Genomic DNA, 27,909 nt, shown 5'->3' on the forward strand with positions numbered 1-27,909 from the left:
GGCCCGGCTGCGCCGCGCCGTGTGCACGTGACCACCAGGGCTCCGGGGATTGGGCAGGCCCAAGCGGCGCCACGTCGGCACGGCCGCGGGCTTCGCCGACTGTCTGACGGAAATGTAAGTGTGAGGGCTGTTGCTGGCCAGACTGGGGTGCAGGTGCGCATGCGCCTCAGGGAACCTTGTCCCCACTTACTATCCGGGTAAGGTGAGTCGCGCTTCCCGCCCTCATCTGAGCTGGCTTTTTTTTAAGTCAGGGAAGTGAAGTAAAGACATAGCGTCGCATTACCGGTCTCTTCTGAGCTGACTTTTTAAAATTAGGGACGTGAAGTAAGGACAGAGGGTCCTTATGTGATACTTTTATAAGGTTTCTAACCATGTGTACCTCCCTGAGTGTATGGTATTGAGTGAATTGTCGACAAGCAAGGTAATGCGTTTTCTTGTGTACTTATCCTTAGGTTAACTTAATGCTGTTGTCATGACTCAGTTAGGTGATTATTTGATTAATTTCTTTCTCTCTCAAAACTCTGACTTCAGCAATACTAATGAAGGAACTTCACATGTGGTGGAATGGATAAGAATCTGCCTGCCAGTGCAGGGGACGCAGGGTGTATTGTTGTAGCCGCGCATTCCAGGAAACAAACTCACCCAGAAGGACAATGCAGATAGTGGAGTGCAATTTATTACACCGGGGGTGCCCAAGGCAGAGTGTCCTCTTAGCGAAGAACCCCGACCGACTTTTGTGAAAACCTTATATACCTTAAGTATATAAGTACTGCTGAAGCCCACATCCCCAAATTCCTTAAACCTAGCCTGGAAAGTGTTAAAGGGAGATACAATCAGGTCACAGCCATGATTCATAATCAGAAAGGTCAGCTGGTTATACATTGTAGCCTACACCAATGGGTACCATAAAGATTACAAAGGTGATTGACTACATAGGGGATTATTGTATTCTTTTTGGCGACGGGAAATCTTAGTATGGAATCTGGTGTCTATCAGACTGGGAAGCCAGTTCAGCTGTAGGTATGTTATGCCAATGGCTACCAGGCACATAGTCCAAAGCTCACTGAAAGTGCAAGATGGAGTTTCCTTTTTTTTCAAGATGGAGTCAGCACGGCCTGTTCCTCTCCTTCTTCAATATCACTGGTCGAGAAAGACCCCACATGCTGGGGAACAACTAAGCTGGTGTGCCACAACTACTGAAACCCGGTTGGCATCTAGAGCCTGTACTCCACAGCAAGAGAAGCCACTCAATGAGAAGCCCTAGCACTGCAACTGAAGAGTAGCCCCTCCTCACTGCAACTAGAGAAAATTCTTGCGAAGCAATGACGCAGTACAGCCAAAAACCAAATAAATATATAAACAACAATAAAATGAAAGACACCATGATGTGAACAAAACTCAAAATTCACTGTAAGTCAAAGAAGCAAGATGTGGGAGAACAGACTTTTATTTTGTTTACAAGGAACACTGGCAAATACAAATCTTACCAATAATGTGAGAAGTTGTTAGGGAACAGTTGACCAATACTGACTGCCCTGACTGCAGGGCACCATAATAACACCTTAAGTCTCGTACGTCAGGATGCTTCAAAGAACATAAAGCCAAAGAAGGGCCCAAAACCAACCTGGGGAAAACCCAGGAAGGGCCAAGAAGGGGAGAAGTGTGTGTTAGTCACTTCAGTTGCATCCGACTCTTTGTGACCTCTTGGACTGTAGCCCGCCAGCAGGCTCCTCTGTCCATGGGATTCTCCAGGCGAGAATACTGGAGTGGTTTGCCATTTCCCCCAAAGAAGGGGAGAAGAGACCAGTCCATAAAGTCTCTTGCCAACCTCCCAGACTCTCTCATGCTGAAAATCATTTTGATTGAGAGATGCACATGCCACCAGGAAGGGCCCTGTGTTGGACTGAATGAAGGCATGAGCAAGATGACTGGCCAGAGACAATCCCAACTCACCTAACCCCACCCACCAGAAAACTTGAGACTGCGAACCACAAGTCAGAGCAGTTCTCCTGGTCTCCCTTATCCTGTTGCTCTCCACTCCAGCGCCACTTTTCAATAAAGTCTTTTGCTTTGTCAGTACCGTAGCTCCTTGGACAATTCATTTGAGCCTTAGACAAGGGCCCACTCTCAGGCCCTCAAAGAGGTCCCATCCATTGACAAAAATCACATCAGTGATTGAGAATGGATAAGGGAAACTTTGGATATGATGGAAATGTTACATGTCTTATTGGTGGGTGATGTCGAAAGTTACATCCACTTGTGTAAAATCCATCACACTGTGCATTTTAAATGTGTATTTTAGCTGTCCATGTTTACTGATGTTATTAATAATAACTCTTACTGGACTGTTGTAAAGAGCACAGGTGGAGAATTCAACTCTGCTTGGCTCAACGATGGTTCCTATCATTAGCTACAACAGTTTTATAACTGAGCAGGGATGGTTTCTGTCTTCACCAGTTTTATCCCAGAATTAAGTCCAAGCTTTTGTCCAGTGCAAGTGTTGAATGAGTATTTCAAAATGTTGAGTGAATGAACTCCCCTACTAAATATACTCTGTGCCCTTTTGCATCTTGGAGTTTGAACAATGATAGAGAAATTCCTTAGCACAGGGTAGGAGGGCCTTCAGAACAGGAGCTCAGGGTGTATTCCCAAGGTGTCTGCAGCCACTGTCTTGTAGAAGCTGATCCCCAAGCTACAGCAGATGAATGCAGTTTTAACTGCTCATAAGAGGACTTCTGTGTCTAGTGTCCCCCCCCTCATCTCAGCTTATAGAACTCCTAGCTCACCTTGCAGGCGGCTTTTCTAGCTTTCCCAGGCAGTTGTGATCCCTCTTGGGACCCTCTCATTTACTCCCTTATTCCTTGTTCATTTATTCACTGAACACCTGCTTGATGCCAGACACAGAGTGACACATTAAAGAGACAAAGACAGTAAGAGAGAGTAAGATAAAGCTGGGTAAAAGGGAGTCAACACTTAAAAGTATCTGCAGTCTCTGGCACCATTTAGACTTCCAATCCATGAACATGGTAAACCTGTTTATTCAGGTCATCTCTTACTGTTCTCGGCAGTGTTCCATATGGCACAGGTCTTACATAACCATCTTTGGACAGATTTACCACTAAGCATTTCATATTTCTAATGCTATTTTAAATGGTGTTGTTTTTAGTCTCAATTTCCAATTGTTTTTGCTAGTATGTAGGAATAGAGTTGATTTTTTATTTTTACCATATATTCTGCATTCATGGATTGTCTCGAATGATGTGGTGGAGCCTCATGACAGCTGCCTCCAGGGAACATCTCCCAGGATGTCCTCTATCACCTCCACCTGCTCCACCAGGTCTGTCTGTGACATTTACCAGGGCAGAATTTGTTCAATGTTAAACACTCAGAAGTGCTTGTCAAAATGCACTCATCCTGCAGTAGGAGCCCCCATCCCCCCAGAACTGGAGATACCCAGAGAGAGGGGTGAGCTCCAGAAGACTGGTTGCACCCCTGCTCAGGAAGCCCATGATGTTTTCGAATCCCTGGCTCCCTTCCTACACACGCTTCACAGAAGGAAGGAGCAAAGCATCCTTGTGAAATCCAGGCTTCAGTCAACAAATAGTAAGAATTCTGTTGGCCATACATTGGGGTTAAAGCAAAATGACTCAAACAGCTTACCCTGGAGTGCATAAGCCAACAGTTCAGTTCAGTTCAGTCGCTCAGTTGTGTCTGATTCTTTGCAACCCCATGGACTACAGCACGCCAGGCCTCCCTGTCCATCGCCAACTCCTGGAGTTTACTCAAACTCATGTCCATTGAGTCGATGATGCCATCCAGCCATCTCATCCTCTGTCATCCCCTTCTCCTGCTTTCAATCTTTCCCAGCATCAGGGTCTTTTCAAATGAGTCAGTTCTTTGCATCAGGTGGCCAAAGTATTGGAGTTTCAGCTTTAGCATCAGTCCTTCCAATGAATATTAAGGGTTGATCTTGCTGTTCAAGGGACTCTCAAGAGTCTTCTCCAACACCACAGTTCAAAAGCATTAATTCTTTGGCCCTCGGCTTTCTTTATGGTCCAACTCTCACATCCATACATGACTACTGAAAAAACCATAGCTTTGACGAGACAGACCTTTGTTGGTAAAGTAATGTCTCTGCTTTTTAATATGCTGTCTAGGTTGGTCATAACTTTTCTTCTAAGGAGTAAGCGTCTTTTAATTTCATGGCTGCACTCACCATCTGCAGGGATTTTGGGGCCCCCCAAAATAAAGTCTGTCACTGTTTTCACTGTTTCCCCATCTGTTTGCCATGAAGTGATGGGACCAGATACCATGATCTTAGTTTTCTGAATGTTGAACTTTAAGCCAACTTTTTCACTCTCCTCATTCACTTTCAACAGTTCACACAGTTCACACAGCGTTTAATAATTGCTGAGAGAGCGGTAAGTTGGGGCCTGGGCAGCACTCACATCAGCCCAGTGGACCCTTACACTGTGTCCCAGAAGAAGGGATGCTTATCACCTGAAAAAATAATGCAGGAGGCTGTAACTGAGAACAGAGTTAATCTAGGGTTGTGTTTAGTGTGGCCACCTCCATGAAAGTCTTCGCTGGATCTTCTAGATAACGTGCTGCAGTTTCCACATCAGCTCTTGCTGTTTCTTCTTGCACTTTTATGTTATGGAGATGGCTTCTTTCCTTAAACCTCATGAACCAACCTCTGCTAACTCCAGACTTTTCTTCTGCAGCCTCCTTGCCCCTCTCAGCCTTCCCAGAATTGAAAAGAGTTGGGGCCTTTCTCTAGATCAGGCTTTGGCTGGTTTGACTTTCTATCCGGACCACTCAGACTTTCTCCATACCAGCAATAAGGCTGTTTCGCTTTCTTTTCACTGGTGTGTTCACTGGTGCAGCCCCTTTCATTTCCTTCAAGAACTTTCCATTTGTATTCATGCACAACTTGGTTAACTGTTTGGCCCCATGAAAGTGAAAGTGTTAGTCACTGAGTCATGTATGACTCTTTGTAACCCATGGACTGTAGCCCGCCAAGCCCGTCAGTCTCCTCTGTCCATGGGATTTTCCAGGTAAGAATACTGGAGTGGATTGCTATTTCCTTCTCCAGGGGAACTTCCCGACCCAGGGATCGAATCCGGGTCTCCTGCATTGCAGGCCGACTCTTTACCATCTGAGCTACCAGGGAAGCTTTTGGCCAGTCTGGGCTGTTGATATGCTTTTCTCACTGAGCCGAATCATTTCTAGCTTTTGATTTAAAATAAAGATGTGCGACTCGTCCTTTTACTTGAACACTTAGAGGCCATTGCAGGGCTGTTATCTGGCTTAATTTAAATATTGTTGAGGCCTGAGGAGAGGAGGAGAGAGCAGTCAGAACACACACAATATTTATGGATTAAGTTCACCACCTTATATGGGTAGAGTACTTGGCACCCCCTAAATTACAATAGTAACATCAAATTTCACTGATCACAGGTCACTGTAACAAATATAATAATGAAAAAGTTCATAATATTGTGAGAATTACCTAAATGTGACACAGAGATACCAAGTGAGCAAATGCTGTTGGGAAAATGGTGCTGATAGACTTGCTCAGTGCAGGGTTGTCACAAACCTTCAATTTATTAAAAAAAATCCACTATCTGCGAAGTGTAATGAAATGAGGTCTACCTATATTGGAAAAATGAAGTAATGTCCTTTCCTACAAATAGCACCCTGTGACCTCCCACATAGGAAGAGCAGAACCATCACTGGCTCCTGTTTTCTGGCTAGAGTTGCACCCAAGTATGATCAGGGACCAGTTTTTCAAATCACTGACAGATTGAGGACACTGGAACTAGAAACAGAGAACAGAAGATTCCAGGGGAAAACTGTACAAAATGAGCTTAATTTTCCAACAAATGTGATTACTTTGGTCCATATGAAATATTAAGCTTGAGCATATAAAATTGCCATTTTTGTAGGTCAAAAACAGTTGAATATCTGCTGAAATCTTCAATTTCCTATAGTTCAACCTGAGTATACCGTTCAGTTCAGTCGCTCAGTCGTGTCCGACTCTTTGCCACCCCGTGAACCGCAGCGCGCCAGGCTTCCCTGTCCATCACCAACTCCTGGAGTCCACCTAACCCATGTCCATCGAGTCGGTGATGCCATCCAACCATCTCATCCTCTGTCATCCCCTTCTCCTCCTGCCCTCAATCTTTCCCAGCATCAGGGTCTTTTCAAATGAGTCAGCTCTTCGCATCAGGTGGCCAAAGTATTGAAGTTTCAGTTTCAACACCAGTCCTTCCAATGAATATTCAGCACTGATTTCCTTTAGGATGGACTGGTTGGATCTCCTTGCAGTCCAAGGGACTCTCAAGAGTCTTCTCCAACACCACAGTTCAAAAGCATCAATTCTTCGGTGCTCAGCTTGCTTTATAGTCCAACTCTCACATCCATACATGACCACTGGAAAAACCATAGCCTTGACTAGATGGGCCTTTCTTGGCAAAGTAATGTCTCTGCTTTTTAATATGCTGTCTAGGTTGGTCATAACTTTCCTTCCAAGGAGTAAGCGTCTTTTAATTTCATGGCTGCAGTCACCATTTGCAGTGTTTGGAGCCCAGAAAAATAGTCATTTTACATGTATATTCTAATTATTTTTATATCCCCAAATGTATATATAGCTGTCATATCTCTATAATTCAATTATATATCTTAAATATATTCCAATTATATACCCATATCTTAATTTTATACATAACCTAACTATATATAAATTAATTATATATTAGTTGAGTATATATGTAATTTACACATTATATGTAATGTTTTATATCTTATTTATATACTCTAATCAAATATATACCTAAAACTAGAGTGTATACATCTATACACACAATTAAAAGAAAGACAGAATATGTATGTATATATATATTTCATATATACAGAAGTATACAGATATCTTAATTTTGCTTTCTAATTTTTTCTTTATTCTAATTTTAAGATATATCTTCACTATATACACATGCCCTCACATCTCCTAGCTTTAGATCATCTTAATATTATACATATCCTAATTACATGCACAAACACTCAGATGATCCTGAATTTGAAGTCTGGTTGGTAATGAAAATTGAGAAAGGGCTTATGTGGACACAGCAGTACATTGCCATCTCACCAAACAAACAAGTTCATTAAGAACTGAAAACCAAAAACCAAATAAGAAGGGTTTGTAGGACAATTTATGCTGTTAATTGCAAAGCATTACCCGCCACGATGGATTTGTGAATTTATAAGACCGTACTGCCACCTTGTGTGTTCATATGGTACTGCAGCTGTTTGGAGGTGAACCGCACAGATGTTTTTGGTTACTGATTTATTCTTTCCTTTTTTTTTTTTTTTTTACAAATTGTTCCTGGTGTTGTTCAGTCTCTAAGTCATGTCCAACTCTTTGCAACTCCATGGACTGCAGCACACCAGATTTTCCTGACCTTCACTACCTTCAGAGTTTGCTCAAATTCATGTCTACTGAGTCGGTGGTGCTGTCCAACCATCTCATCCTCTGTCGCCCCTTCTCATTCTGCCTTCAATCTTTCCCAGCATCAGGGTCTTTTCCAATGAATCGGCCCTTCAAATCAGGTGGCCAAAGTATTGGAGCTTCAACTTCAGCATCTGTCCTTCCAATGAATATTCAGGGTTGATTTCCTTTGGGTTGACTGGTTGGATCTCCTTGCAGTCCAAGGGACTCTCAAGAGTCTTCTCCAACACCACAATTTGAAACCACACCAACAATTCGAAAGCAAAGTTCTTCTGTGCTCAGCTTTCTTTATGGTCCAACTTTCACATCCATCCATGACTACTGGGAAAACCATAGCTTTGACTAGACGGAACTTTGTCAACAAAATAACGTCTGTTTTTTAATACGCTGTCTAGGTTAGTCATGGCTTTTCTTCCAAGGAGCAAGCATCTTAATTTCATGGCTGCAGTCACAGTCCGCAGTGATTTTGGAGCCCAAGAAGATAAAATCTGTCACTGTTTCCACTTTTCACCCATTTATTTGCCATGAAGTGATAGGCCCAGATGCCTTGATCTCAGACTTTTAAATGTTGAATTTTAAGCCAGCTTTTCTACTCTCCTCTTTCACTCTCATCAAGAGGCTCTTTAGTTCTTCTTCTCTTTCTTCTGTTAGAAGGGTATCTGCCTACCTGAGGTTGTTGATATTTCTCCCTGCAATCTTGATCCCGGCATGTGATTCATCCAGCCCAACATTTCGCACGATGTACACTGCATATAAGTTAAATAAGCAGGGTGACAATATACAGCCTTGTCACCTCGTGACAGCCTTGACACACTCCTTTTCCAATTTTCAACCAGTCTGTCACTCCATGTCTCGTTCTAACTGTTGCTTCTTGACATGCATACAGGTTTCTAAGGAGACAGGTAGTGTGGTCTGGTAATCCCATCTCTTTAAGAATTTTCCACAGTTTGCTGTGATCCACACAGTCAAAGTCTTTAGCATAGACAATGAATTCTTTGAATTCTCTCTCTTTTTCTATGATCCAATGGATGTTTTCAATTTGACCTCTGGTTCCTCTGCCTTTACTAAATCTAGCTTGGACATCTGGAAGTTCTTGGTTCACTTACTGTTGAAGCCTAGCTTGAAGGATTTTGAGCATTAGATTGCTAACATGTGAAGTGAGCACAATTGTATATGAGTTTGAACATGCTTTGGCCTTGCCTTTCTTTGCAATTGGAAAGAAAATTGACCTTTTCCAGTCCTGTGGCCCTTGCTGAGTTTTCTAAATATGCTGGCATATTGAGTGCAGCACTATCTGTGGTTCAGTTTAGTTCAGTTCAGTCACTCAGTTGTGTCCAACTCTTTGCGACCCCATGGACTGCAGCACGCCAGGCTTCCCTGTCCATCACCAACTCCTGGACCTTACTCAAAATCATGTCTATCGAGTCGGTGATGCCATCCAACCATCTCATCCTCTGTCGTCCTCTTCTCCTGCCTTCAATCTTTCCCAGCATCAGGGTATTTTCCAATGAGTTAGTTCTTCACACCAGGTGGCCAAAGGATTGAAGTTTCAGCTTCAGCATCTGTCCTTCCAATGAATATTCAGGACTGATTTCCTTTAGAATGGACTGGCTGGACCTCCTTGCAGTCCAAGGGACTCTCAAGAGTCTTCTCCAACACTACAGTTCAAAAACATCAATTCTTGGGCACTCAGATTTCTTTATAGTCCAACTCTCACATCCATACATGACTATAGGCAAAACCATAGCCTTGGCTACATGGATCTTTTTTGGCAAAGTAATGTCTCTGCTTTTTAGTGTGCTGTCTAGGTTGGTCATAACTTTTCTTCCAAGGAGTAAGCATCTTTTAATTTCATGGCTGCAGTCACTCCAATCTGCAGTGATTTTGGAGCCCCAGAAAATAAAGTCTGTCACTGTTTCCATTGTTTTCCCATCTATCTGCCATGAAGCGATGGGACCAGATGCCATGATCTTAGTTTTCTGAATGTTGAGCTTAAGGCCAACTTTTTCACTCTCCTCTTTCACTTTCATCACGAAGCTCTTTAGTTTTTCTTCATTTTCTGCCAGTAGGGTGGTGTCATCTGCATATCTGAGGTTATTGATATTTACCTGGCAATCTTGATTCCAGCTTGTGCTTCATCCAGCCCACCGTTTCTCATGATGTACTCTGCATATAAGTTAAATAAGCAGGGTGACAATATACAGTCTTGATGGATTCCTTTTCCAATTTGGAACCAATCTGTTGTTCCATGTCCAGTTCTAACTGTTTCTTATTGACCTGCATACAGATTTCTCAAGAGGCAGATCAGGTGGTCTAGTATTCCCATCTCTTTAAGAATTTTCCACAGTTTGTGGTGATCTATACAGTCAAAGTCTTAGGCATAGTCAATAAAGCAGAAGTAGATGTTTTTCTGGAACTCTCTTGCTTTTTTTGATAATCCAACAGACATTGGCAATTTGATCTCTGGTTCTTCTGCCTTTTTTAAAACCAGCTTGAACATCTGGAAATTCACAGTTCATGTACTGTTGAAGCCTGGCTTGGAGAATTTAGAACATTACTTTACTAGTGTGTGATATGAGTGCAATTGTGTGGTAGTTTGAATATTCTTTGGCATTGCCTTTCTTTGGGATTGGAATGAAAACTGACCTTTTCCAGTCCTGTGGCCACTGCTGAGATTTCCAAATTTGCTGGCATATTGAGTGCAGCACTTTCACAGAATCGTCTTTTAGGATTTGAAATAGCACAACTGGAATTCCATCACCTCCCCTAGCTTTGTTCATAGTGATGCTTCCTAAGGCCCACTTGACTTCACATTCCAGGATGCCTGACTCTAGGTGAGTGATCACACCATCATGATTATCTGGGTCATGAAGATCTTTTTTGCATAGTTCTTCTCTTGCCACCCCTTCTTAATATCTTCTTCTTCTGTTAGGTCCATACCATTTCTGTCCATTATTGAGCCCATCTTTGCATGAAATGTTCCCTTGGTATCTCTAATTTTCTTGAAGAGGTCTCTAGTCTTTCCCATTCTATTGTTTTCCTCTATTTCTTTGCACTGATCACTGAGGAAGGCTTTCTTATCTCTCCTTGCTATTCTTTGAAACTCTGCATTCAAATGTGTATGTATACCTTTCCTTTTCCTCTTTGCCTTTCACTTCTCTTCTTTTCACGGCTATTTGTAAGTCCTCCTCAGACAGCCATTTTGCCTTTTTGCATCTCTTTTTATTGGGGATGGTTTTGATCCCTGTCTCCTGTACAATGTCATGAACCTCCAGTTATCAGTGGTTATCTGAATTATTAAAACCTTTTTTGTGTACTTCTGTGTATTCTTGCCACCTCTTCTTAATAGCTTCTGCTTCTGTTAGGTCCTTGCTTTTCTTTCCTTTATTGTGCCCATCTTTGCATGAAATGTTCTCTTGGTATCTCTAATTTTCTTGAAGAGATCTCTAGTCTTTCCCATTCTGTTGTTTTCTTCTATTTCATTGCATTGCTCAGTTAAGAAGACTTTCTTATCTCTCCTTGCTATTCTCTGAACTCTGCATTCAGTTGGGTATATCCTTTCCCTTCTCCTTTGCCTTTTGCTTCTTTTCTTTCCCCGGCTATTTGCTTCTCAGACAACCATTTTGCCTTTGCAAAATGCCTTTGCATTTCTTTTTCTTCGGGATGGTTTTGGTCACTGCCTCCTATACAATGTTACGAACTCTCATCCATAGTTCGTCAGGCACTTTGTCTATCAGATCTAATCTCTTGAATCTATTCTTCATTTGATTTAGATCATACCTGAATGGCCCAGTGGTTTCCCCCACTTTCTTCAATTTAAGTCTGAAGTTTGCAATAAGGAGCTCATGATCTGAGCCCCAGTCATCTCCTTTTTTTTTTTTCCTGACTATAAAGAGCGTCTCCATCTTTGGCTGCAAAGAATATAATCAATCTGATTTTGGTATTGACCATCTGCTGATGTCCGTGTGTAGAGTCTTCCCTTGTGTTGTTAGAAGAGGGTGTTTGCTGTGACCAGAGTGGTCTCTTGACAAACCCTGATAGCTTTTGCCCTGCTTCATTTTGTATTCTAAGACCAAACCTGCCTGTTACTCCAGGTATCTCTTGATTTCCCACTTTTGCATGCCAATCTTCTGTGATGAAAAGGACACTTTTTTTTGGTGTTAGTTCTAGAATGTGTTGTAAGTCTTCAGAGAACTGTTCGATTTCAGCTTCTTCTGCATCAGGGGTTGGGGCATAGACTTGGATTACTGTGATGTTGATTGGTTTGCCTTGGAAACGACCTGAGATTATTTTGTTGTTTTTGAGATTTCACTCAAGTACTGCATTTCAGACTCTTTTGTTGACTATGAATGCTACTCCATTTCTTCTAAGAGATTCTTGCCCACAGTAGTAGATATACTACTGTATATCTGGTCATCTGTGTATATATATATATATATATATATATATATATATATATACATATACTGTATATACTACTGGTCATCTGAGTTAAATTCACCCATTCCCATCTGCTTTAGTTCACTGATTCCTAAAATGTCGATGGTCACTCTTGCCATCTCCAGCTTGATCACATTCAATTTACCTTGATTCATGGATCCACCATTCCAGGTTCCTACACAATATTGTTCTTTACAGCATCGGACTATACTTTCACCAACAGACAGCTCTACAACTGAGTGTTTTTTCTTCTTTGGTCCAGCCTCTTCATTCTTCCTGGAGCTATTTCTCCGCTCTTCCCCAGTAGCACCTGCACACCTACTGGTCTAGGGGGTCACCTTCTGGTGCCATATCTCTTTGCCTCTCATACTGTCCGCGGGGTTCCTGATGAACGATTACTGATGGTTTGCCTTTTCCTTCTGCAGTTTACTACGTTTTTTTTGTTTTTTTTTTTTAAATTTTTTTTTTTTTCATTTATTTTTGGCTGAGGTGAGTCTTCGTTGCTGTATGGGCTTTTCTGTAATTGCAGTGTGAGGGCTTCTCGCGTCGCATGGCACAGGCTGTAGTGCGCGGGCCTTGGTAGCCGTGGCTTCCGGCCCCAGGGCGCAGGCTCCGTAGCCATGGCTCCCCGGCCCAGGGCACAGGCTCGGTAGCCGTGGCACGTGGCCTTAGTTGCCCCACAGTATGTGGGATCTTCCCGGATCGGGGGGTCGAAACTGTCTCCTGCACTGGCAGGTTGATTCTTTACCCCTGAGCCACCAGGGAAGCCATGATTTATTCTTTCAACAAACATTTTCTTAAAATGCAGACCAGGATCCCCAAAGAGCACATGATTCACAGTGCCAAGACTCCCTGGAGCTCTATGGGGCTTGCAGCTCCATCTGTGAGGCAGGAAGTAGAGATGGGAAGCAGGCTGGGAGTGGACGTCTGAGTTGGAGAGTAGGTTCCCCTCCTAACCAGAGCCCCACTGCTCAGCTCTAGGCAGTTCAAGGGAATATGGTCCCGAACTTTTTTTTTTTTAAACAAGAGAAGCCAGAAATTCGAAATTGAGTGTTAAAGATCGCTGATCTTTAAATGATCACAAATTCTGACATGAGTCAACAGTGGAGGTCTGCAGCTACCTCGGGCCACGTCTTGCCATTTTGATCCTCTGGCCTGTACTTTATTCCTCTTCATAATTTTAGAGGTTTCTCAGGGAGGAGGCAGGTGACCGCTGTCAGCCGTGGATGCAATAACATGTGGAAATGGGAACAGGCCTCTTCTCATAGGGCCTTTGGCCTCCCAGGAGACACAGACCCTCCAAAAAAAAAAAAAAAATGCACTCGTGAACAAACAGTTACAGACAGAAAGGAGTACCCGAAAGGTAGTAACTGCATCCTGAAAGAGCTTAATGATAAAGAAACTGACCCAGGCTTGGTGGCCAGCAAAGGCGGGCCTCCGGAAAGAGGGACCCGCTTGTACAGGGACCCTGTGACGAGACTGAGCAAGATCGTGGAGCAGGCCAGTGTGGCCGGAGCAGAGACTGTGAGAAGGTCAAGATGCAGAGAGAGCCCACGGAGGCGGCGGGCAGCAGGGGCTGACATGCGGGGCCTTGTTGGCCAAGCTAAGGGTTTGGATTCTATCTCAACCCTCAGGACACCATTATGGACTGCTGCTGCTGCTAAGTCGCTTCAGTCGTGTCCGACTCTGTGCCACCCCATAGACGGCAGCCCACCAGACTCCCCGTCCCTGGGATTCTCCAGGCAAGAACACTGGAGTGGGTTGCCATTTCCTTCTCCAATGCATGAAAGTGAAAAGTGAAAGTGAAGTTGCTCAGTCGTGTCCGACTCTTAGTGACCCCATGGACCGTAGCCTATCAGGCCCCTCCGTCCATGGGATTTTCCAGGCAAGAGCACTGGAGTGGGATGCCATTGCCTTCTCCGAATTACGGACTACTAGACCCAATTTCAGTTTCTGAGTTGCTTTATCGAGGAATTTCAGTTATTTGTATGGATTGATATTTCAGTGACTTTTCTTCTTCATTAAGTTGTTCCAAGGAACCAAGAAAAAAAAAAATTCCTATCATGTATTGATCTATCCATCTATCTATCTAAAATCTATCATTCTATTTAGCAATTATCACATGGGTCTATTGGATCTTTTTAGAGATCAAAGCTACCTTTTAGTATCTAAGCAATCTTTGGGCATCTTTCTCTCTGTGTTATAAGATTTTGCTATTGTATCACTCTATAACTTACTTTATTATTAATTCCAATCGATGCTTAAGCAATACTAAGATAAGAAAACAGAAAAAAAAAAAAAAGAAGAAAACAGAAGGTGGATGGAATACACAGATCAATGAAGTAATAATGAAAGAAATCACCATTATTACATCGCCCTTCAGTTTTCTCACTGCATTGCTAAAGTACTGCGTTGTCTCTCATAAAGGTGTGAAAGAAGTCTAGCGAAGTCATCTTTGTAGGACAGTTTTAGTTTTTTTAAACTAAAATTTAATTTGAAATAATTTTAAATTAGTATGTTGTAAGAAATGATACAGAAAGATTCCACATACCCTTCACCCAGTTTTTCCTAATGGCAGCATCTTGCAAATCTACTGTGCGATGTCTGAGCAGGAAATTGGCATTGTAACAATACAGCAGTCTTACACTTTTAGTTTTTCATGAAACAAAGTTGAGAGTTCAGCATCTTAAATTTCCACCAGAATAGCAAAGAGCAGAAATCAGTTCACAATTTTTATGACAGTTTTCTAGTTGGCAAACCTGAGCACACTGCAGTATCTGTAATCCTCAGGTTCCTCATCTAAATGGGTACAAGTGGGCTGATGTAGACGGGGATTTTAGTACCTCCCTCATAAAGCCTCTGGGAGGTTGGGTGAGATGAAGCCTTTGGCACAGCGCCTGGAGTCTATGAGACATTTGCCAAGGCTCTGCCCTACTCCATTCGACTACCCTTGTTACTCTTGTGGCTGTTTCAGGGAATCATCTGTCAGTGCAGAGGCAGAAAGTGTGGTCCTGGAACAGTCTTGCCTCTGAGCTTCTTGGAATCCCACTTCCTGGAGACTGATCTCTGTGGGGAAACAGAAGCCACAACTGCAGCATCTGAAAAATCTCCATTATTAATAGGCAATGTGAGTGTTTACCAGGCCCTTTTTTTATGGTCTGTGAGTGCGGGCCAACCATCCTCTTCCACATCCTTGGAGCCAGATGTGCTTCATAATTTGGGATTCAAAGGACCCAACCCTCTTAAAATTGGAGGCCCAGAAGTTACTGAATCAGATCTGGTTGCTTGCTACTCAAAAATCAATACTCAAGAGACAAATATTGGTAGATAGAAAAGTTGCTTTTAATCAGAATGCTGGAAGTTGAGTAGAGATGGTGGACTCAGTGTAACCAAAAACCACCTTTGAAGATTTTGTTTGAACCTGAAAATTTTAAAGGGAAAAGAGGAATAATCTTGTGCGAAGATATAGATGGGTCTTAGGCTGAGCTGCTGGAATCTGTCTCCTGTGGACAGATACTTCACAATAAAGATAACAGCTGGGGCAAGGAGGAGCCGAGTCCTGCTTGGATGAAAGAGACCGCATGTTTCTCATCATTGAGGCTAAGGAGACCTCCCACACTACACGTATGCAGAAAGGTTTCTCAGGGGTAAGAGAAGGGAGCAGGCGTCACGCTGTAATATGTTCTGTCAACTTCCTGGAGACCCTCGCTCTGGAATCCATTGTTGGCTAAAAGACGCACGTGCACATGGAGGAGGGCCCTGAGCCAGACCACACGGGGACTCAAAGCCAGACAAATCACGGCCACTGGCCAAAGGAAACCCAGAAGCACCTCCCCTGAGTCAGGCCTCGGTTCTTTCTCTGAACTCACCTGTGTGTGCGTCTGCAGGTACTATTTTTTTTTTTCCTGACAAACACTTTACTTATTTCACTACTTTCTTTCTCTTTGCTGAATTCCTTCCTCAGAGCAGACAAGGAGCCTGGGCTCTGCTCATGGCTAACCGGCCCTGGTGGGTCCAGCGGCTAGGAGGCGGTGTGGTCACCATCGTGGCCTGGCTTCACTCCTCGTTGGTGGAACTGAGATCCTGCTTCAGCCGGCCACCCTAGACCCATCTCAGTTAATCGCTGAGACAGGAGGTCAGAGCTGTTGCCGTGCCCCACTTTGGGCAGGCTTGTCCACTCCTTGCCATCTCCACCGAGATATTATCTTATTCATGCAGTTTGTGAGATCACCGAAGACAGAGTGAGGGAAGAAATCTGGTCATCTGTTAATTACTTATTCTTCCTTTCTACTTCCTGGATCTGTGGAAAGAACCAGCGATTTAGACAAAGCGTTGTGTGATTAAAAGATTTGAAAGTGTGCATGGGCCAGAGATGCGTAGAGTGTGTGGGTGTCTGGTTTGAAAGTAGTGACAATACAGCTCTGCTGAAGGAAAGGGGCTCCTACTGAGGGCAGTTTCCTGCAAAGAGCTGCTTGCACACAGCTGGGATTCAGAGTAAGCGTGTGCCGTAGCTTCCCTTCCTCACCTACTTTTGAATGGGATTTTCTGTAGTGACCATCCCATACTTGTCTTGTATAGGGTGTATGTTGGGTGTGATGGGGGAGGGGAAAGGAAGCTGATTACTTGTGTCTTTAATCAACAGCTCTCTAATTTAAGAACTCGTATTAAAGGAGCAGCACCCAATGAATTGCACCCAACGGGTCTCAACCACACCTGAACCTGATGTAGATGGTGAGATGAAGCTCATGCCATGATGGCTGGAAACAGCTTTCTCACGTGGCCCAGTCCCTGCCCAGACCCTGCAGCCAGTTGCTCTGATGGGATGCACATCCCCGTGCAGCCACACCCTCTGCAAAGAGACCTGCAGCCCAGCCTTCCAGGGCCGGCGGCTCTTGCCTAAGTTTCTCAGATGGCCCTTGTTTACTTTCTCTCAGCCCCAGGAGGAGTAACTGCTTTCTTGCAAAATTGATACCATAAGCAGATAGGTTAGGGGGTCCCCAGACAAAGAGAACAAGGAATGGTTTTCTTGACCTAAGAGAAGTCACTTCTGGCCCAAGTCATTTTATAATCAAAGCCGGGCCTCATTGCTTGCCCTTGAACATATCTCAGTAGTTAATGATCTTCAGGGAACAAAGGAATGTGGGAACAGAAAAGAGGTGGCCAAACAACAGTACAGTGATAAAGCAAAGTCCTAGTGCCTCATCAAAGGATATTCATAAAAATACATATTTGATTGCAGAAATGAAGACCCCCCCCCCCCCACATGCAGGTGGAGGATGGAATAATGACATTGGCCCTCCTTACTTCAATTAACTCAAGCCTGGACTCTGTCAGCCTTTGCCAGAATTCTATGCTGAATTCTCCTCTGCTCAAGCCCCTTCATGAAGATACATGTACCCTGAGCTTAAAACTTCCCCAGTTTTGTTGTTCAGGGAGACACTGCTTTGGAAAAGATCTTTGGTATTCTCCTTACTTGCTGCAACTAATAACAAATTCTTCCTTCTCCGGATTTTTGGGTTGGTTGTGCCCTATTGGCTTGACACCCACCAAGAGGCAAACCCAGTTTTTGGTTAACATTACTTCTATAGGACTGAGAACCCTTAAAAATTCCCTGTTAGTCATTTACCACCTATTAAGAGCTAGCATTTTTTCACATTTAATTTTCCTATTCGAATTACTGATATGGTTTCTATCTCCTAGTAACTTCTATCTCATAATGTAAATACATTTTTAAATATACAATGTAGTCAAGTATGCCAACTGATTGGAGGATCTGTGACAAATAAACAATTGTTTACATCGTTTCCAGCAAAGAAAGTAACAATTTCCTGGGACTAGATGATAGGGGATAGGATCCTACTTGTTTTCATAATTATGGCATCCACCTTGCTGACATCTAAAATAGTACTCACAGTCTCTTTCTGGGTAGCCACTTAAAAGTGCCTCCACTCTACAAATTCCCATAGGTGGGCTGATTAAAAAAAAAAAAAAACAGAACCACAACATAAAAGTTGAGAATTATGTTTTGTTTGGTGGACTTTTTGAGGACTTAAGCCTGGGAGACAGTCTCATAGATGGCTCTGAGGGAACTGCTCTGAAGAGGTAAGGAAGAAGCCAGGGTGCCTAGGAGTTTGGCAACAAAATTCAGGTAGTTGTAACATCAAAAGATTACTGTTAATTAAAGAAAAAACAGACATTTCAAGTTAATGAATTTAGTGCTTTCCTATGTATAGGAGGATGCAAGAGTCTGGGCTCATTGAAGTCATCTTTTGATATGTACGCCAGCTACCTGGAGCCAGTATTCTCCAATCTGAATCCTCTCAGGGTACACAGTCAGGGCAGGCTGCAGTGGCTGCTGGCTTGATGGCTTGATGGCCTGATGGCCTCAGCATCCTTTGTTTATTGACGTGGCCACTGACCTTTGTCCACATGTGAAATGTGTCATAATATCAAATTAAGGGTCTCAAACTGACTTATTCAGTAGAAACTGAAAATATTGTTTCCCCATTTTCCCAGAGCAATTGTATTTTGCTATAGCAGATATTCCTATTGTCCAATTGGTTGCAATTGTGTTGGTTTATACACAATTTTTTTCCTAGGCAGGGGGAGCCAGGGTATATAAGCAGAATTAAAAACCTCAGCAGGAAACAAAAGGCAAAGCTCTCAGATGGCTACTACCCAGGCAGAAGCCTTTTCAGCTCCATTTTAAGCAAATTGACAATGAACGCCTGCATGATTTGCACCCTGCTTGATGGTTGTACCTTTTCCTCTGCTGACCCTATGTAAGAGCAGCCACTGGCTCAGAGAATGGAGACAGCCCCTGCTTGTCTCAGAACGCCATCCAGAATCCCCACATGGGGTGTTTCTGCATTTACCAATATCTTCTGAGGCAGCCTCTAGACGTCAGGGAAAACTGCCAAGGTAATTATTTCAAGGTAACAATGATCTCTTTTGTAGGGCTTTGGTGACAAAGTTGCTTAGGTTCTAAGTAATCCACTCACAGCCATGTTTTTCCCCATAATTATTCAGTGCTTAATTTTTCAGAATGCCAGTTTTGCCAGAAACATGTATTATGTGTAGAAGGAATGCATACTGTACAGTAGTAGAAGTAATAAATTTTATAACAAATGCTAGAGAGGATGTGAAGAAAGAGGAACCCTCCTACACTCTTGATAGGAATGCAAATTGGTGCAGCTTCTGTGGAAAATAGGATGGCGGTTCCTCAAAAAACTAAACGTAGAGTTGCAACATGCTCCAGCAATTTCACTCCTGGGCATATTAATACACCTGTGCTGCAGAGAAAAACCAGTTCTGACTCCATTTTGAAAATGTTTCTTTGACTTGCTTTTCGTTGCTGTTGTTACTATAATCATACACAATGACCTGCCTCAAAGGACTCTTTTTCTTAAGAAAAAGAAATGCAAAAAGGAAAAATGGTTGCCCGAGGAGGTCTTTCAAATAGCTGAGAAAAGAAGAGAAGTGAAAGGCAAAGGAAAGACATACCCATCTGAATGCAGTGTTCCAAAGGATAGCAAGGAGAGTTAAGAGGCCTTCTGAAGTGAACATTGCAAAGAAATAGAGGAAAACAATAGAATGGGGAAGACTAGAGATCTCTTCAAGAAAATTAGAGATACCGAGGAAACATTTCATGCAAAGATGGGCTCAATAACATACCGCTAACATACGGTTAGGTCCACATGGCATGAACCTAATAGAAGCAGATTATATGAAGAAGAGGTGGCAGGAATACACAGAAGAACCTCCCTCCCATCTCCCTCCCCATCCCACCCCTCTAGGTTGATACAGGGCCCCTGTTTGAGTTTCCGGAGACATACAGCAAATTCCCATTGACTATCTATTTTACATATGGTAATGTAAGTTTCCGTGTTACTCTTTACATACATCTCACCCTCTCCTTCCCTCTCCCAATGTCCATACGTCTGTTCTCTATGTCTATTTCTCCATTGCTGCCCTGTAAGTAAGTTCTTCAGTACCATTCTTCTAGATTCCATATATATGTGTTAGAATATGGTACTTATCTTTCTCTTTCCGACTTACTTCACTCTGTATAATAGGTTCTAGGTTCATCTACTTCATAAGAACTGACTCAAAGGCATTCCTGTTTATGGCTGAGCAATATCCCATTGTGTATATATACCACAACTTCAAAAGGGAGGGGATATACATATGCCTATGGCTGATTCATGTTGAGGTTTGACAGAAAACAACAAAATTCTGTAAAGCAATTATCCTTCAATAAAAAAATAAAAAGAAAAAAAGGTACAACCCATTAAAAAAAAAAAAAACAACACCATATGACCCAGCAATCTCCCTCCTAGGCATGTACCCTGAGGAAACCAAAATTGAAAGAGACACATGTATCCTATTGTTCATTGCAGCACTATTTACAATAGCTAGAACATGGAAGCAACCTAGATGTCCATCGGCCGATGAATGGATAAAGAAGTTGTTGGTTTTTTTTTTTTTTTTTTTGTCTTTTTAATACAATTCATGAGGTTCTCATTGCACGTATACTGGGGTGGGTTGCCATTCCCTCCTCCAGTGGATCATGTATTGTCAGAACTCTCCACTATGACTCGTTTGTCTTGAGTGGCCCTACACAGCACGGCTCATAGCTTCATTGAAGTACGCAAGCCCCATCACCACGACAAGGCAGTGATCTGGAAGACCCAGCAGTGGCCACAGGACTGGAAAAGGTCAATCATCCCAATTCCCAAGAAGGGTAGTACTAAAGAATGTTCCAGTGAAGTGAAAGTCACTCAGTCATCTCTGACTCTTTGCAACTCCATGGACTATGGAATTCTCCTAGCCAAAATACTGGGGTGGGTAGCCTTTCCTTTCTCCAGGGGATCTTCCCAACCCAGAGATAAAACCCAGGTCTCCTGCATTGCAGGCGGATTCTTAATCAGCTGAGCCACAGGGGAAGCCCAAGAATACTTTAGTGGGTAGCCTATCCCTTCTTCCACAGATCCCGACCCAGGAATCGAACCTAGGTCTCCAGCACTGCAGGTGGATTCTTTACCAACTGAGCTATCAGGGAAGCCAAAAAGAATGTTCTAACCATTGGACAATTCTACTCATCTCCCATGCTAGAAAGGTCATGCTTAAAATCTTACAGGCTAGGCTTCAGCACTATGTGAACCAAGAACTTCCAGCTGTCCAGACTAGGTTTAGAAAAGGCAGAGGAACCAAAGATCAAATTCCCAACATTTGCTGGATCAAAGAGAAAGCAAGGGAATTCCAGAAAAGCATCTACTTGTTTCATCGACTATGCTAAAGCCTTTGTGTGGATCATAACAAAATTGTAGAAAGCTCTTAAAAAGATGAGAATACCAGTCCATCTTACCTGTCTTCTGAGAAAGTTGTACGAGGGTCAAGAAGCAACAGTTAGAACCCTGTATGGAAAACTGATTGATTCAGGATTGAGAAAGGAGTACACGGGGCTGTCTGCTGTCACCTGTTTATTTAACAGATATGCTGAGCACATCATGAGAAAAGCCAGACTGCATGAGTTACAAGCTGGAATCAAGATAGGTGGGAGAAACGTCAACAACCTCAGATATGCAGATGATACCACTCTAATGGCAGAAAGCAAAGAGGAACTAAAGAGCCTCTTGATGAGGTTGAAAGAGAAGAGTGAAGGAGCCGGCTTAAGACTAAATATTAAAAAACTAGGATCGTGGCATCTGGCCTTATTACTTCGTGGCAAGTAGGAGGGGAAGAGGTGGAAGTGTGGCAGATTTCCTTTTCTTGGGCTCTGAAATACTGTGAACAGTAACTGCAGTTATGAAACTAGGAGACGATTGCTTCTCGGCAGGAAAGCGATGACAAACCTAGACAGCGCGCTGAAAAGCAGAGACATTACTCTGCCAACAAAGGTCCATATAGTCAAGGCTATGATCTTCCCAGCGGTCACACACGGTTGTGAGAGTTGGACCATAAAGAAGACAAGAGTGCCAGAGATTTGATGTCTTTGAACTGTGGTGCTGGAGAAGACTCCTGAGAGTCTCTTAGACTGCAACATCAAACCAGTCAGTCAATCTCAAGGGAAATCAACGCTGAATACACATTGGAAGGACTGGTGCCAAAACTCCAGTATTTTGGTCATCTGATGTGAATAGCTGACTCACTGGAAAATACCCTGATGCTGAGAAAGATTGAGGGCAGAAGGAGAAGAGGGCGGCAGAGGATGAGATGGTCGGATGGCATCACCGATGCAATGGAGATGAACTTGGGCAAACTCCGGGAGTTGGTGATGGACAGGGAGGCCTGGCGTGCTGCAGCCCCTGGGGTCGCAAAGAGTCGGACACGGCTGAGTGAACAGCAACAAGAATTAGCTGTTACCTAAAACCCGGGGATTTTCGCACCAACATTTGAATTTCTGGCTTCTCTTGGGAAAAAGACACCAGCCCCGTATTCTCTTCTAGGAGCCACCGTCTAGGGCATCGCTGTCCTAGCTCTGTGGGACTCTGCACTCTCTGGTGCCGGCCCTCCATTCAGCCGGCTTCTCAAGCTGACGTTCTTTGCCTGGGGGTTGGAGCTAATGTGCCCGGAGGGACTCAAGGAGGCTTCAGATTGGAAATCGCCAGTGGAAATCATGCTGTCAGTCTCTCCCAGTGCAAGGTTCATAGCAGGTACTCCGTAACTGTTTATTAAATAAATAGGCAAGGGCTCACACGCCCTTCCTAGGGCAATCTTCCAATGCTCACATGTAGTTCCACAGGGCGACACACGGTGGCGGTGTGCTCTTAGAAACCCTCATGTGCCCGCGGTGCAGACCCCATCAGTCCTGGTCTTCTTTCCTGGCCGGACTGTATTCCGTCTGCCCTGACTGTGCGCAGGTAACTTCCATAGTATATCATAATTTTACATATATCCTAATTGTATATGTCTTTTACATATATCCTAATGTATATGTCTTTATCTGTCTACACACACACACATATGCATATGCAATATGGAAGTTTAAAATGAGAAGATATATAATACTATATATATGAACACATATAAGGGCTTCCCAGGTGGCACTAGTGGTGAAGAGCCTGCCCGCCAATGTGGGAGACATAAGAGATGCAGGTTCAATCCCTGGGTCAGGAAGATCTCCTGGAGGAGGGCATGGCAACCCACTCCAGTATCCTTACTTGGAGAAGAATTCCCATGGACAGAGCAATCTGGCTGGCTGCAGTCCATAGTCACAAAGAGCCAGACACAGCTTAAGGGGCTTGGCATGCACACACACATATAAAGGGCTTCTGTGGTGGCTCAGACACATATAAATAACATATATGTGATTAAAATATGCATATGATTTGCACATATATAAGGATATATAATATATATGGCTTAAATATATTTAAAATTAGATGCATGTCAATACATATTATTTATTAAAATATATGATTAAGATATATGTGAAATTATCCATATATATGCAATAATATACTATATTGGTGTTTCTCTTTCTGACTTAGTCACTCTGTATAATAGGCTCTGGTTCTGTCCACCTCATTAGAAGTGACTCAAATGCCTTTTTAATAGCTGAGTAATATTCCATTGTGTATATGTACTACAACTTCCTCATCCATTCTTCTGCCAATAGACATCTAGGTTGCTTCCATGTCTTAACTATTGCGATGAACATTGGGGTACATGTGTCTCTTTCAATTCTGGTTTCCTTGGTTTGTACACCTAGCAGTAGCCTTGCTGGGTCATATGGCAGTTCTATTTCGAGTTTTTTAAGGAATTTCTACACTGTTCTCCATGGTGGCTGTACTAGTTTGCATTTCACAGCAGCAGTGTAAGAGGGTTCCCTTTTCTTCACACCCTCTCCAGCATTTATTGCTTGTAGACTTTTTGATGGTAGCCATTCTGACCGGCGTGAGATGATACCTCATTGTGGTTTTTATTTCCATTTCTCTGATGCCGGGAAAGATTGAGGGAAGGAGGAGAAGGGGACGACAGAGGATGAGATGGTTGGATGGCATCACCAACTCAATGGACATGGGTTTGGGTGGACTCTGGGAGTTGGTGATGGATAGGGAGGCCTGGCGTGCTGCGGTTCATGGGGTCGCAAAGATTTGGACACGACTGAGCGACTGAACTGAACTGAACTGATAATGAGTGATGTTGAACATGTTTTCATGTGCACATTTGTTTATCTTCTTTGGAGAAATGTCTGTTTAGTTCTTTTGCCCACTCTTTGGGTTGTTTGTTTTTCTGGTATTGAGCTGCATGAGCTGCTTGTATATTTTGGAGATTAGTTCTTTGTCAGTTGCTTCATTTGCTATTTTTTTTCTCCCAGTTTGAAGGCTGTCTTTTCACCTTGGTTATAGTTTCATTCGTTGTGCAAAAGCTTTTGAGTTTAATTAGGTCCCATTTGTTTATTTTTGCTTCTATTTCCATTACTCTGGGAGGTGGATCATAGAGGGTCTTGCTGTGATTTATATCAGAAAATGTTCAGCCTATGTTTTCCTCTAAGAGTTTTTTAGTTTCTGGTCTTACATTTAGATCTTTAATTCATTTTGAGTTTATTTTCTAACACCTATTATGGTGTTAGAAAGTGTCCTAGTTTCATTGTTTTACAGGTGGTTGACCAGTTTTCCGAGCACCACTTGTTAAAGAGATTGATTTTTCTCCATTGTATATTTTTGCCTGCTTTGTCAAAGATAAGGTGTCCATAGGTGTATGGATTTATCTCTGGACTTTCTGTTTTGTTCCATTGATCTATATTTCTGTTTTTGTGCCAGTACCATATTGTCTTGATGACTGTAGCTTTGTCAGGCAGGTTGATTCCTCAAGTTTTTCAGGCAGGTTGATTCCTCAAGTTCCATTCTTCTTTCTCAGGATTGCTTTGGCTATTGAGTTTTTTTTGCAGTACAGTAGAAACACAACATTGTAAATCAACTATACTTCAATAAAAAACAAAGTTTTATATTAACTTTAATTAATTAAATTTCCTAAGATGCACTCTTTTGCCCATGTATTTAAAAAGTTTAACTTGCATGGGAAGCAGGAATATTAGATGCTGAGACAACCCATAGCTTCAAATTGTTGTTGTTGTTCATTCACCAAATCATGTCCAACTTTTTGTTGGGCTGCAGCATGTCAGGCTTCCCATCCCTCACCATCTTTTGGAGTTTGCCCAAGTTCATGTCCGTTGAATCCGTGATGTCATCCAACCATATTATCCTTTATCACCCTCTTCTCCTTCTGCCTTTAATCTTTCCTAGCATCAGGGTCTTTTCCAATGAGTTAGCTCTTTGCATCAGGTGGTCAAAGTATTGGATCTTCAGCTTCAGCATCAGTCCTTCCAATGAATATTCAGGGTTGATTTCCTTTAGGATTGACTGGTTTGATCTCCTTTCTGTCAAAGAGACTCTCAAGAGTTTCTCTAGCACCACAGTTTGAAAGCATCTGTTCTTTGGTGCTCTACCTTCATTATGGTCCAGCTCTCACATCTGTACATGACCACTGGAAAGACCATCGCCTTGACTATATGGACCTTTGTCAGCAAAGTGGTGTCTTTGCTTTTTAACATGCTGTCTGGGTTTGCCATAGCTTTCCTGACAAATATACGCTGATATTTTACTTTTAGCTTGTTGTCAATTTCCCCATTTGAGAAATGTCAAGCAATGTTTATCTCATGCCTTCAGTGGGGTTCATCAGAAGCAGACTCTGAGATGAGGGTATGAACTATGGATGCAAGTGACTTATCTGGGAGTGGAGCTCCGGTGACACTGTTAGGGGAGTGGGGATGGAGAGAGGAAGGGAAGCCTGCCAGCATGGGCGGAGTTAGTGAGCAGGCTATTGCTGGAGGCGCCTGGGGCTTGGCTCTGCCAGGGACTCAGGGAGATTGTGCTGAGCTGTCCTCAGAGTGGTCCCACCCAAAGGGCGAGGGAGCTGGGGTATTTATCCATTACCCGCTTCCAATCATGGGCTGCTGGCTGCTCTCACTCACTGCTGATCATGTTTCTGGCCAAAGAATACACACAGAGTCTCAGGTGCTGTCAGGAGAAAGGCAGCAATGAGAGGGTGTTGGGGGATCGGGACCTATAGCCTTGTCCCATACCCTCTCACACGCCATTCTGACGGCTTGCTGCTGCTGCTTCTTGCCTAGGCTATGTACACATCGAGAAGGCAGACATTTACTTCCTTATTGACGGGTCTGGCAGTATCCACCAAGACGACTTTCTTGCAATGAAGGTGTTCATGAATGAGGTGATAAGGATGTTCCATGTTGGGCCCGACGGAGTCCAGTTTGGAGTCGTTCAGTACACGGATAAAGTCAGTCGTCAGTTCACCCTCAGCCAGCGCTCCAGTGTGGCGGGGCTGGAGGTAGCCGTTGACAGCATCCGGCAGAAGAGAGAGGCCACCAAGACAGGTGAGGCCCTGGGCAGCAAGATCCAGGTCTTTGCAGACACTGCTCGCAGCAACGTGCCTTGGTATCTCATCATTGTCACCGATGGCAAATCTATGGACCTGGGGGCTGACGCTGCAGAGGCGCTGAGGGGCCACGGAGTCACCATTTATGCAGTTGGAGTCAGAGATGCTAATATTGTTGAGCTTCAAGAGGTCGCTGAAGACAGAATGTTTTTTGTGCATGATTTTGAGTCCTTGAAGGCCATCCAACAAGAAGTGGTACAAGACATCTGTTCCTCAGAGAGTAAGAATTTTTTTCTTCAATCTCACTCTTAGTATATATGTCTAATCTATTTGAATAGGCTTCATTCTGGAACTGTGGATTCACAGGTCTAAAAGTATTGGACACAGAGTGACCATGAGCTAGAATAAACCAAGATGGTTCATATGACAGATATCTATCATATGAACTATCTATAGATCGATAGCTCTATCGATCTATAGATAGATCTCTATCATATGGCCATGTCCTATTTTGAGACTGATTTGTGCTGGGTCACAGAAATTTATTTCCTTGACTTCCACTTCCACCCCCTTTATAAATATTGCCATGTTGTGTATGTGTCACCCCAGACTCTCCCTGGGGACGTGTAATTAATTGTTTCAGACTTAATGCTCTGTCCTGCTTCTTCTTCCCTCCAGCCTGTAAGAATAGGAAAACAGACATTATCTTCCTGATGGATGGTTCAGAATCCATCTTGCCAAAAGACTTTGAAAAGATGAAGGAGTTCGTGAAGTGAATGGTCAAACAATCTAATATTGGTGCTGATGAAATTCAGATTGGCCTCCTGCAATTCAGCTCAGACCCCCAGGAAGAATTCAGGCTCAACCGATACGCCTCAAAGGTGGACGTCCACAGAGCCATCTCAGATGTTATGCAAATCAATGGTGGCACATACCCTGGGAAAGCTCTGAACTTCACTCTGACTTTTTTTGGGAGTTCAAGAGGAGGGAGGCCCAGTGTCCATCAATATTTGATTGTGGTCACTGATGGGGTCTCCGGGGACAATGTAGCTATACCAGCCAAGGCCCTGAGGGACAGAAACATAATTATTTTTGCCATTGGGGTGGGCAAAGTCGAATTCTCCCAGCTTTTGGAGATCATTAATGACCTGAGCAAAGTGTATTATGAAGAAAAATTTGAGTCCCTGCAAAATCTGGAGAAGGAAATTCCTTACCAGTTCTGCATTCCACAAGGTGACTGACAGAGGGCTTGTTACTTGATCCACAAGCCCACAGTAGGCATTAGGGACCCGGTTGGCTCTCTTAATAAAACTAATACTTTTAGCCTTGTCCTGGGAATCTTTTTTTTTTTTAATTTATTTTATTGAGTATTGATTTACAATGTTGTATTAATTTTTGTTGCACAGCAAAGTGATTTAGTTATATATATATATATATATACATATACTTTTTCATATTCTTTTCCATTTATGTTTTGTCACAGGTTATTGAATATAGTTTCCTATGCTATACTAGGACCTTGTTTATCTATTCTCTGTATACTAGTTTATATCTGCTAG

The 27,909-nt window shown here is 43.1% G+C and overlaps 1 protein-coding gene and 1 pseudogene across 1 annotated transcript; both read left to right on the forward strand.

Moving 5' to 3' along the window:
* LOC122676028 overlaps positions 1-27,909 on the forward strand; it is a 61,416-nt pseudogene continuing 33,507 nt past the window's right edge.
* On the forward strand, positions 108-27,678 carry LOC122676030 (collagen alpha-4(VI) chain-like). The gene is made up of 3 exons (XM_043875311.1): positions 108-421; positions 26,085-26,630; positions 27,029-27,678. The coding sequence occupies exons 2-3, from the start codon at positions 26,165-26,167 to the stop codon at positions 27,124-27,126; spliced, it is 564 nt and encodes a 187-aa protein (XP_043731246.1). The 5' UTR covers positions 108-421; positions 26,085-26,164; the 3' UTR covers positions 27,127-27,678.

Source organism: Cervus elaphus, chromosome 19 (genome assembly GCF_910594005.1).
Source record: "Cervus elaphus chromosome 19, mCerEla1.1, whole genome shotgun sequence".
NCBI classification, from domain to species: Eukaryota; Metazoa; Chordata; class Mammalia; order Artiodactyla; family Cervidae; genus Cervus; species Cervus elaphus.